The sequence below is a fragment of the Anolis carolinensis genome, chromosome 3 (assembly GCF_035594765.1).
Source record: "Anolis carolinensis isolate JA03-04 chromosome 3, rAnoCar3.1.pri, whole genome shotgun sequence".
NCBI classification, from domain to species: Eukaryota; Metazoa; Chordata; class Lepidosauria; order Squamata; family Dactyloidae; genus Anolis; species Anolis carolinensis.
In genome coordinates this window covers 238,979,784-238,992,173 of record NC_085843.1, presented here as the reverse complement: position 1 = coordinate 238,992,173, position 12,390 = coordinate 238,979,784, and the positions used below count along the sequence as shown (strand labels likewise).

The 12,390-nt window shown below is 43.6% G+C and overlaps 2 protein-coding genes across 5 annotated transcripts in view; one reads left to right on the top strand and one right to left on the bottom strand.

The window, feature by feature from the left end:
- The window catches only part of igf2bp2 (insulin like growth factor 2 mRNA binding protein 2), a 90,310-nt gene extending 87,763 nt beyond the window's left edge, over positions 1–2,547 (top strand). For both annotated transcript variants that reach the window (XM_008106406.3, XM_003218373.4), the window contains 2 exons: positions 185–298; positions 966–2,547. In XM_008106406.3, coding sequence (XP_008104613.2) covers positions 185–298; positions 966–1,061 — 210 coding nt within the window. In that variant the 3' untranslated portion in view covers positions 1,062–2,547. The remainder of the gene's footprint in view (positions 1–184; positions 299–965) is intronic.
- senp2 (SUMO specific peptidase 2) overlaps positions 1–12,390 on the bottom strand; it is a 35,787-nt gene that overhangs the window by 379 nt on the left and 23,018 nt on the right. For 2 of the 3 annotated variants that reach the window (XM_062976468.1, XM_062976467.1), the window contains 2 exons: positions 12,084–12,168; positions 9,833–9,928 (listed from right to left, as the gene is read on the bottom strand). In XM_062976468.1, coding sequence (XP_062832538.1) covers positions 9,833–9,928; positions 12,084–12,168 — 181 coding nt within the window. Of the gene's footprint in view, positions 1–9,106; positions 9,719–9,832; positions 9,929–12,083; positions 12,169–12,390 lie in introns of those variants that run through there. The other variant, XM_008106408.2, reaches the window with a different exon arrangement.

Here is a 12,390-nt window from a genome sequence, read left to right as displayed (position 1 = left end):
TAGAGTAAGTTTGAGTCTGTTTTCCTTTTGGATTTGTTTGCTTGCGTAGACATAGGGCAGGGATTGGATGAACATCTAAGCATTCTGGTAATTAACCTGTTATTAACCTGCAATAATCAGAATTTTGCAAAAATGTAAAATGAACAGTATGAAAAATAAATTTGCTGTATGCTTGCTTCTGTAGGTGAATGAATTACAAAACTTAACTAGTGCAGAAGTAATTGTACCACGTGACCAAACACCAGATGAGAATGAAGAAGTTGTTGTCAAAATAATTGGTCACTTCTTTGCCAGTCAGGTGAAGTATTTTTTAATATGGTTTTGAGTCCAAGATTAACCGTAACTTAACATTTTGAGCAGTTGTTTGCAAGTGTATGAATACTGTATATTTAATGGTACATTAAACATATAACATTTAAACTGATATGTTAAGTTAGAACTAGAATATAGAAATGCATGACTTAATTTGAGTAACACCATATACTCTGGTACTTGAAAGTCCTTGGACAAAGGCAAATCTGTAACTTGAAAAATGCTTAGAATAGCATATTTAAGATACCACTTTTGAGAGGAAATCAAAGCATTTCTTCCGGTTTTATGCATGGTTGTTTGCTAGTTGACTGCAGAATGCTTTCCAGAAAAAGTGATATTTTCCAGAAGTAAATTCAAAAAAGTTGGAGTCATTGCAGGTCACATACGTAACAGATACCTCATACAGTTCAGCTAAAGATGTGATAAACACATGGGCAACAGATGGTGTGCTTTCATCTCTTTGGCAGCTGGGGGGAAGAAGGTATAGGTTATCCCTCCAGGTGTTTGGATTTCAACTTGCACAAGTCCAAAACACCTGGAGGGCGAAATTTTCCCATGCCTGGGTTAATCAGATATAATCCCGTTGCCAACTATACAATGTGCTTTTTGTATCCTTGCTTTTTAACATTGAGAACTTTTTTCCTCTACTGCAGACTGCACAGCGCAAGATCAGGGAAATTGTCCAGCAGGTGAAGCAACAGGAACAGAAACACCCTCAGGGAGCCCCTGCCTCACAACACAGCAAATGAGGCTCCTGGGTGCCTGCCAGCCAGCAACAACCGATGAATGTAGCCCTTCCAACACCTGACAGAATAACCGGACCAGAGAGCAAACCAAAGACTATCTGGAGGCATCCAACCCGCCCTCGAGGCTGGGGCTCTGCAAAGGACTTCTAGTTCCCAGGGACGGGGAGGGAGGGCTTCAGCCGGCAGGGGAGGGCCTCCCACGCACCACAGCCGACACAGTGTCTGTCTAACAGTACAACGCTATCCCTTTAGTTGGACTAACAAAGGCAGAAATTTTGCAGACAAACCCATTCAGAATCTTTTCTGTACATGTGTGTACATACTAGGAAAACTTTTTTTACACAGTGCATGGGCTGTTTTACAGGGCAGCATTAATATATTTTAGAATTAATATAGCTAACTAAACTAACTCCAGTCTTTAATTTCTTTTTAAACAACTACTTTTTTTAAGGAAGGAAAGATGTTAGTCCATTGTGGATTTTTAACAGAAAGTAGGTTGGAGACGTAGGATGGCAACAGCCAAATTTAAATGGGAATCAAAAGTAACCAAGATTTAGAGGGGCTTTAGGAAGACCGAGGGCAGTTGCCTGCCACTTTGGATTGCCTGTAAGTGCCAACAGAAGGGATACCGTCTCGTTAGCAGAGGAATCTCTATGCATTTCTTTCTCCAGCTCATGTGATCTTCTCTTTGCTTCACAGATCTCAAACTGGTTTTTGCATACAGTCTCTTCTTTTGTACCACCATTCAATGCAGTGCTCCAAGTAAACGCATCATGGAAAAGATACAAAAAGAACCACCCAGCCACAACTTCCACTTTGCTTATCAAAATGCCAAGCTACAGATACACTTAGGTTTCCTAAGGTGGTGGTGGGGGGACTTCACCCTACTTACAGGAAAACAACACAGTTGGTACATTTTGTGCATAAGATGCTGCCACCTATACTTTGGGAGGTGGGTTTTTAAAAATGGGATTGACAGGAGGGTGTTGGCCCAGGGCATGAAAATTGCAACTTTTTTTCAAAAGAAAGAAAGAAAAAAACAAACAAACTACCTCAGGTGTTTCCATACCTCAGCACCTTGCTCTTGTGTGTCCCTTTTTGAGATTTTGTATGCCTTGTAAAACTGAGAGTTGGAGCATTTTTTATTTTTTTAATAAAAATGAGTTGGAAATAAATTTAGACAAGACAGCTGCCAGGTGGAAGAAAGCATCATTCTGTATGATGACTATTCTGTATTGTCCTTCTGCTAGATGAGAGTCGATGGCCTTGAAACGTAATAAAAATAATAATAAAGGATAGACATGCAAGAGACGCTGGAGCAGAACTCCTGAGTTTGACAGGTTACGCACGATTTGAGTTTTTCTGTGCTAACGAATGGATGCTATACTGGTTTTTGTGAACGTACCATTGTATCAACAGAATGCAATGCCAGTTTTCTCCACTTCAAACAAGTGTTCTATGAAAAACAAAATATACCCAGCTAACAAGATCCTGACCTGAGTAGTTTTATTTAATAGCAAATGCCCATCAATGAACAGCAGATGCAGTAAGCCATATTTCAGAGGAAGAACTAGCAAAATCATCTCTTGGTATTCCTTACCTAAGAAAGCCCTAGAAATTTTGCAGGGCTGCCAGTAGTCAACATATGACTTGAAGGCACATAGACACACATAAGGAACGAAACTTGGTGGTGAGCAACCCTTTTTCAGTAGTCTACTCTCCTCTTTTAACTAGAAGACTCTTTGCAGTCTTGTGAGGTCAATGTGCAGAATGGAAACAAAAGCTGGTCCTCATGCAAGTACCTGGTTGATTGGGACTATTTGCATTATAATGGCACTCAATATTTTGAGGTCAATGTCATAACTACTGCCTTAGTGTGTTCCAGGAGCCCCAGGTAGCGCAGTGTGTTAAAGCGCTCAGCTGCTGAATTTGCAGACCGAAAGGTCGCAGGTGCAAATCCAGGAAGCAGAGTGAGTGCCTGCTGTTAGCTCCGCTTCTACCAACCTAGCAATTCGAAAACATGCAAATGTGGGTAGATCAATAGGTACTGCTCCGGCGGGAAGGTAACGGCACTCCATGCAAAGGGCCACATGACCTTGGAGGTGTCTACAGACATCGCTGGCTCTTTGGCTTAGAAATGGAGATGAGCACCAACCCTCAAGTCGGACACGACTGGACTTAACGTCTGGGGAAACCTTTATCTTAGTGTGTTCCAGTTGTGTCTCATCTTGCATTTTCCTTTATATAAGCTCTTGAGCAAAGCAGCAGAGAACCAGAAAGCCAAATGAATATGGAAATAGGCCTGAACCAAGATGAAGTGGTAGCTAGTAAACTACACAGTATTTGAGGGTTAATGTGACAGAAGCCATTAACACATGCTAAAAGAAAGTTTACAAAGCTAACTGCTCACAAAATTAATATTATCACGTACATGTTTATATGCTAACCAACAATAGGCCACGATGCCTATGAGTTCTCCAGTTTCTGCTTTTAATAGGGAACTAAGTTGCAGATAAAGAGCTGATCCCATTAACAGCTTCATGCAAGTGAACAGGTTTCAACATTGTGAAATGTCCTTTGGAAATGAATGGACAGGTCCAGTTGTGAGGTTTCTCTCTGCCTAATGATGTAGCTTTCAGAATTTGGCTAATGCCAGGAAAATAGAGCTTATATCATATCTAACTTACAACATCTAAGGATGCTTCTATCTGAAGTACTTAACAGACTCACAGTATAATCTTATGCATACCTATTCAGAAGTAAGCTCCAAATTACCTCAAAGTCACAATGTAAGTGTATATAAGTTGTTACTCTTGTATGCCTTCAAGTTTCTTCCAAGTTACAGAGAACATATCAAGGAGTTTTCCTGGCATGATTTGTTCAGAAAGGCCTTGGCTTCCTTGGGATGAGAGAGTGACTAGCTCAAGGTTACCTAATGGATTTCCATGGCTGAGTGAGGATTTGAACTGTATTCGGAGTTGTAGTCCAACACTCAAATCACTGTTCCACACTGTCTCCCAGTATGTGCAGGACTACAGCCTAGAATATTAACTCACTATGGCTTTAAATGGCTGAGAGATAATTAAAAATAATGTGTAGCTGGCCCATCTTACTGGGGTGTTCTTAGGATCACTGAGAATATATGCACTTTTCCCACGTGGTCCCTGTGAAACCGCACATGTGGTAGTTGGTGTGCACGTGCACAGCAGTTTTGGAACATTTAACAGCTGAATCTAATAAATAATCATGGCCCCATGCTCCCTCCCTAGAGGGTATATATATGGCCAAGGAAGGCTATGGCCTCAGTTCCTTTTCTTTACGCCGTCAGCAGCAGTATTAGGAACACTCTTACCTCTCTCCTCATTATGACACTTATGTATTTTAAAAATGCTTGTCTTGCGGGGGTAAGCTCCCAGACACAGATAAGCATGATAAATGCCTCCTCTGTTTAGGGGAGGCACACTCGATGTCCTCATGCACCGTTTCTCGTGCTTTTACTCTGCAAGCGAGGAAAAATAGAGAGTCCAGACTTAAAGCGCTTCTCTACGAATGCGCCTTGCTGCCTCTGCAAACCCCTCAGCGGACTCCCTCAGCGCCTCCAACCCCAGGCTGCTCTCTGCTTCTTCCTCCGGTGCCTCTTCCTTCTCCAGCTCACTCTGCAACGAGCAAGAGGCGCCTCTCCAAATCTCCTTCTGCCCGGGAGCACTCGGCCTCGGCAGAGCCCGGCCTCTCGACGCGTTCTAGCGTTAACGGATGAGCAGCTCAAGAGTACACAAGAGATGAAGAAGTCAACGTCAACATACAGCTTCACCTCTCAAGGTTCATATGCATCCAGGGGCAGGTCTCCTCCGTTCTCATCTTTTTACCGTCGCCCTTACCCCACTGGGAACCGTCAACTGCCACAAGCACCCCAGCCACCTCCTTTTTGTCAACAACAGCCAGGCTGCTCTCGCCCTCAGGGCAGAGGGCGTTATCAACCAAAGGCAAGGGGTCGTTTTTAACAGCCCCAGCTCTTACCCACCCCCTTCTCTCCCCCCCACCCCCTGGTCACATTGATGACAGACTCTGGATATAGTGGTACTGGTCTTTCTCCTTTGGGGCACAAGACTGTGAAGAATTTACAACAGTGTGATTTATTTTGGGAGTAGGCTCTCACATTTCTTTAATGAGTGGCACCGTATTACCTCGAACAAATGGGTTCTAGAGGTTGTTGCCAATGGATACTCCATAGAGTTAGACACACAGCCTAAGATAGGCTGCATTAAAACGACTCCTCCATCCACACTGTTATGGCAGGATGTTACTTCTTTGTTAGAAAAAGGGGCGGTTATCCTATGTTCTTTTCTCATAGCTTTTTTTTTCTCATTATTTTTTAGTTCCAAAAAAGGATGGTGGCCTCCGTCCTGTTTTAGATCTGTGGCCCCTTAACCACTATATCCATGCCCGCAAATTTCGCATGATTTCAATTGCCACTATTTTGCTGTTGTTATCCAAGGTTCGCAACCTTGGATCTTAAGGATGCTTATTTTCACGTCGCTATAGCCCCCCCCCCCCCCCCAAGATATTTAGCTTTTATGGTCGGTGACCAAGCCTTTTGTTTTCGTATTTTACCTTTTGGAATTTCCACAGCACCACATGTATTCACCAAATGCATGGCGGTTATTGTAGCCCACTTACACCTGCAGGGGGTCACGGTTTATCCGTACCTTGACTAGCTTTTTGCAGATAATTCGGAGCAAGCTCTTCTCCGTAGTATTCATCTTACCCTCTCCCTTCTCCAGACCCTAGGATTGGTGGTCAACGCCAAGAAATCCAAGCTTCATCCAACCCAGCATATTCAGTTCATCGGGGCATCTCTGGACTCGATCTCATGCACAGCTCGCCTTCCAGAGGAATGCTTCTGTACCCTCAGAACTGCAATTCTTCAACCATTGCACTCCCCATACATGTCAGCTATTCAGATCCAGACCATACTAGGCCACTTGGCCTCCACAACGGCAATGACACCGCATGCCCGCCTTCGGATGACACCACTTCAGCCAAGGTTCCTTCAAGCCTTCTGTGGATGGATATCCACAGACCACCCGCACATCCGCCTGTCTCTTCCATCTCACATCTGGCATGCCATGAGATGGTGGACACGATGTGCAAATGTATGTGTGGGAATGCCATTTCAACCAGCTGGTCCTTCTGCAACCATCACAACGACGCCTCCCTCCAGGGTTGGGGGCGTTCTCAGGTACCATCTCGGTTCACAGTCAATTGCGCCACCACGAACTTCATCACCACATCAACGTCTTGGAACTCTTAGCCCTATTCAAGGGCCTTCAATCATTTCAGGACGTACTCGCAGGCCGCACAGTCCAAGTATGTACGGGCAATACCGCAGTAATGTGGTACGTGAACAAACAAGGCGGCACGCGATCCAGATCCCTTCTCAAACTTATCATTGCAATTTGGGACTGGTGCATCGCACACAACATCTCCCTTGTGGCAATTCACTTACCTGGACAAGAAAACACCAGAGCGGACCACCTCAGCCGCATGCCATTTACCACCCATGAATGGTCTATTCACGACGAGATTTCCAAAATCTTCACCATCTGGGGTCAACCTCACATTGATCTCTTCAGAGCCCCATCCAACGCCAAATGCCAACTTTACTGTGCTAGGGGAACACAGATCTCGGACAGGCACTGTCTAGGGGACGCCTTTCTATTCAATTGGGGCGGTCCGCTACCTTTTCCCTCCCATTCCCCTCCTCACCAAGGTGGTGACCAAAATTTACACTGATAATGTCAACTGTATCCTCACGCCATGGTAGCCCCACCAACCCTGGTTTCCCCTTCTGTTGACAATGGCAGGATGACACTACCGCACCCTGCCCCAGCTCCCAGACCTCCTTACAGCGGACAACGGCACCCTACGACACCCAGACATCGAGATCCTTCGGCTCACAGCATGGCGAGTCCACATCGTCTCTCACAAGCAGTGAAAGACACCTTGCAGGCTGCCCATAGACCGTCCACAAGGAAATCTTACAACACTAAGTGGAAAAAGTTCACCACTTTTGCCCGCCTCCACGCTGCCGATCCGTTACTATGGTAGCTCCAACATCTTTTCTCTTGGAGTTCCTGGCGTCATTAGCATCTGCAGGATTGTCACTTTCATCACTCCGCTGCTACCTGGCTGCGATCACAACTTACAGACATAGGCAGGGCTTTCCCTCCTGTTTCAAAGATCCTATGATTCGACTTCCTATAGGGATATAGAAATACTAACCCTCCCCACATTCCTGTGCCACCTCCATGGCACCTGGACTTGGTTTTGACCTCCTTAATGAAACTTCCTTTTGAACCTATGGCTACAACCGATCTTTCATATCTCACATGGAAAACCGCATTCTAGTTGCGATCACATCCAGCCGTCGAGCAAGCGAACTCTGCGCCCTCCGGTCAGATGAACCATACATCCGCTTCGACTCCGACAAGGTAGTGATGCGACTTGACATCTCCTTTTTGCTGAAACGAGCCTCACTTTTTCACCTCTCTCAGGACATAGTGTTACTGGCTTTTTCCCAGAAACCATCTACACCACTAGAACGCTCCCTTCAGCTTCTGGACATTCGCCGAGCACTCTCCTTCTACCTCACTAGAACTGCTCCTTTCCGTCTCTCACCTCACCTTTTCCTCAAATACAGATCAGATACAAAAGGAAACCCAGTCTCTTCGCAGCGACTCTCTGGTTGGATCGTGGACACGATCAGGACAGCTTACCAGCTACAAGGCAAGGAGCCTCCTATCAAGGATCATTCTACAAGATCTATGGCCACCTCTGTGGCGTTCAATCATGGTGTCCCCTTAGAGGACATTTGTAAAGCTGCAACCTGGGCCACACCTTCAACATTTGTGACCCATTACAAATTGGATCTCCTTTCCAAGAGACATGCTGCCTTTGGGAGAGCAGTACTTTTTTCAGCAATGGTATGACATCCGCCATCCATGGTAAGCAGCTTGCTAATCTACCACATGTGCAGTTTCACAGGGACCACATGGGAGAACAATGAGTTGCTTACCTGTAACTGTGGTTCTCTCAGTGGTCACCTGTGAAAACCGCACATCCCCGCCCTTCCTCCCCTCTGACTGTCATGCCTTCATGACTCTGCTGCTTCCGGCGGAGGAACTGAGGCCGTAGCCTTCCTTGGCCATATGTATACCCTCTGGGAAGGGAGCGTGGTGCCATGATTACTTATTAGGTTCAGCTGTTAAATGTTCCGAAAGTGCTATGCACATGCACACCAACTACCACATGTGCGCTTTTCACAGGTGACCACTCAGAGAACCACAGTTACAGGTAAGCAACTCATTGCTATACAGCATTTTAAAAATGCTGTATAAATATCAAGGATTTTAAACAAAAACTGAATTTGCGAAACGTAACCAGCTTTATACCAATCTAGTAACAACAGCTCCTGAAACATAATTTATATACATTAAGGTAAAGTTCCTTAAATGTGGGCCACCACAAATGCAATTGTAGATGTGTTCCTGGAGAAGAATGAAAACAATGGTTTAACCCTGCCTAGAATGTTGCTGCTTTGTTATAGAATAAGCTCCAAACATGCTTTCACTTAGATCACTGCCGTTTCAATAGCGGGATGAGTAACTATCTGAGGTTTGGGGCTGAATGTGCACTCCTCACTGGATGAAGGAGAATGAAACAATGCTATAGGTGTTTCTGAAGAGGGGCACATTTTCTGTTTCAAGTGCCAGCATCAATTAATTTTTTTGCAAGGGTATGGAACAGGTGATGTAGTGTGAGGGGTTCCCCCAAACGTAATCCCACATTTACCTTGTTTTCTCCTAGTTAAAAATTACTCCTTTGAAACAAGGTTTTTCAGCATGTTCTGTACTCAGGACCACAACCCATTAACATTCAACTTACGTTTCCAGAGTTTATCCCAATAAAAAGCATAATGCAAATTAGAAACTTCCTGGAGTTGCTACCCTTATCCCATAAACTTTTATGAAGTCATTTAATACTAAATCTGAGAGAAAATATTTTTATTTCCAGCATTTACTGACTTCTGCCACCTCAAATGTTCTGAACAAAAGTAATAGTGCTGTTCACGTTAATTTAAAACCGGTTAATAGATAAATATTTCTAATTTTAATTCATAAAAGCATTTTGGAATTTCAACATGTGTTCATTTAAATACAATACAAATAAATAGTCTCAGACAAAGTTATAATACTTTTAAATAAAGAGTGACCCCTATCTAGGGCTTTTAACTAAGGATTTGTTACAAATCAAAAGAGTTTCCATCTTTCAAAATCACTACAAATCCAGTTTTAGAAAGAAGGTTTCCACCTTCCAGTAGAATGAGTTTTGCTTTGATCCATGATTAGCCCTTTGAATGAAAAAGATTCCAATGCAAATACATGCTCTTAAATATGCTTTGTGGTCTGCAATGATGTTCATACAAAAGGGTACTTTGAATCGTGTTGTGTAAGACAGAGGTATGGGGATCAGACACCTAACAAGTCACTTATTTTGTTACCAGATGACAGGTACATAATACTGTCCGATTCATGGAGCTATAGCAGCTGTTGATGAAGTATCTCCCACACCATCTTTCTGCGGAAATAAGGCATATGACACTGCAAAACAAAAGCGTTCAGGACTCATTCACTTTAGACAAAATTTCCTTTTGTGGAAGTCAACATGCGACCCCCGGCACCTCCCAAGCATTGTTAGTATTCCAAGTTACTCACCTGTGAAAATACAATGGGTTTATCTCTGGAGACAAAATCTGCATATCTGCAGACAAATATTCCACAGTCACTGCCATTCCGCTGCTGTGGAATTTCCTAAAATGGAAGGCAGGGAGGAAACAGAATGTTGAGATGCTTCGATTAGTTCCTTTTTTCTTTGTTTTACTAGCCAGCAAGGCTCTAATGATACCAGTATACAATTGACCACTATTCTGACATCGCAAAGCAAAATGGGACTATAATGCTTAGGAAGTATTCACTTTAATGCAGGCCTCTTCAACCTGTGGCCCTCCAAGTGTTTGGGCCTCCAACTCCCAAAAGCTTTAGCCAGCTTGTTCAATGGTCAGGAATTCTGGGAGCTGAAGTCCGATACACCTGGAGGGCCACAGGTTGAAGAGGCCTGCTTTAATTGTTAGTTCAAGGATGGGAATTTGGGAGGGGGGGTGGATATCCTGAGCTCCTTCAACAAACTAACAATTTTAAAGCAACTGCATTGGGTCGAAGGGAACACTTTTTTGTTCCATGACCTTTTGTGGGCTGCTTGAACAGCCAATAAAACCAAACCTACACAAAAACGGGGGGGGGGGGGGGGGGGGGAGGGGAGGAGGAGAGATAACCAAATAGCAGAAAATCCTCTTTTGGTTATCTGATGCTGTAAGTCCCAGGAGAGCATCCTTCAGGAAAAAGCAATTCATACTTTTTGTTCCCCCCAAAAGGTAATCTAAAGAGTTTGAAAGGGTGACAGCCAGCAATAACTATCTTGGGAGGGGGGCTGTTTTTTTATCTACATTTTTTAAAGTGTGAGTTGGGTCTGCTTTTAGTTGAGTCTGCTCTTTGAAGTTCATGAGAGGAAGCATTTTTCTCAAAAAATGCTCAGGATTGTGGCGATAGCTTGCATGAAATCAAAGATTAACTTCACATTGGTCGATACAATACTTTGGGAAGGCCCAAGATGCAATTTGATTTTGGTATTCGTGCTAAGAGACAATGGTTGCAATACTATTTTTGATGAACAGAGAGGTCAAGTTACCTTTGATGGAAGATACATTTTAATAGCAGATGAATACCATGGACTTTTCAGAGTTAATTCTATAGTTAAGATTTGCTGGCAATGCAAAGAATTATAATTTAGAGATTTTAACAGTATATTGCTTTTGAGTACCTATTTAAGGAGCAATAAATCATAGAATCATAGAATCATAGAATAGTAGAGTTGGAAGAGACCTCAAGGGCCATCTAGTCCAACCCCCCGCTAAGAAGCAGGAAATCGCATTCAAAGCACCCCCGACAGATGGCCATCCAGCCTCTGCTTAAAAGCCTCCAAAGAAGGAGCCTCCACCACAGTCCGGGGGAGAGAGTTCCACTGCCGAACAGCCCTCACAGTGAGGAAGTTCTTCCTGATGTTCAGGTGGAATCTCCTTTCCTGTAGTTTGAAGCCATTGTTCCGTGTCCTAGTCTGCAGGGCAGCAGAAAATAAGCTTGCTCCCTCCTCCCTATGACTTCCCCTCACATATTTGTACATGGCTATCATGTCTCCTCTCAGCCTTCTCTTCTGCAGGCTAAACATGCCCAGCTCTTTAAGCCTCTCCTCATAGGGCTTGTTCTCCAGACCCTTGGAGACATTCTCCAGACATTCTCCAAATGAACTATTCAGCTCTTTCAAAGTCTACACTTTGAGTCAGTTTGGACTTGGTTTACAAAACTGGTCTCAACACACACCCCAGGGTTGCCTCTCATACACCTACTTTTGATATTCCCAATTCTGGTTTCTTTATAATGTTTGAATTTTAGATGCAGCATGAACTTCTAGTTTAAAGGAGAAGGAGAATTTACAGACCTCCCTCTTTCCCAAGTCACTTCCTCCAAAGGAATGAAACACTCCATGAGCTGCTGGTCTTCCATTAGGCATCGCAATCCCATTCTTACCACTTATCACTGATTTGAACATAATGGCATAATTCCACCCAAACATGTCTCTTGCCTTCCCAAATGAGAAATCTAGTGATGCCCAAAGGATAAAGACTCATATAGTAGGATCCACCCTATGCTTCACCCAATGGAAGGCACAGGACAAACAAAGCTTGACACTGGCAACTAAGTGTGTCAGGGAAAGCTGAGTACAGCAAAAGCACTAGCTGCAGGGCTGCTTCTGTAACTGATGTTTGGACCAGGGATCTCTTCTGGCAATATGTAGGGCTTCTGCAATGGAAGAAAGTAATGAAACTGTAAAATCCAGGTGGTTGCAACCTACATTTGGTTTCATACTATAAAGTGTCCATGATGAAGGATTAATCTCCAGGTTTCTCTTGACTTTGCTTTCATCCTGCAGATACTGCCTGTTGAATAAAAGCAGAAAATACTAGTTATAATTCTCCAAATACAGAAGGCATATTTAAACGGTTACCAAAATTTGCACAACAAATCTTTTTTAATCATCAAAACAATTTGATTTGTGCTCCTCAAAAGGGTGCATGAACACTGTTTCACACAATTGCAGCAACAGCCATTTCACAAGGGAAAGCTACTGCAAATCAGTCACTGCTGAGAAATGCTTTCGT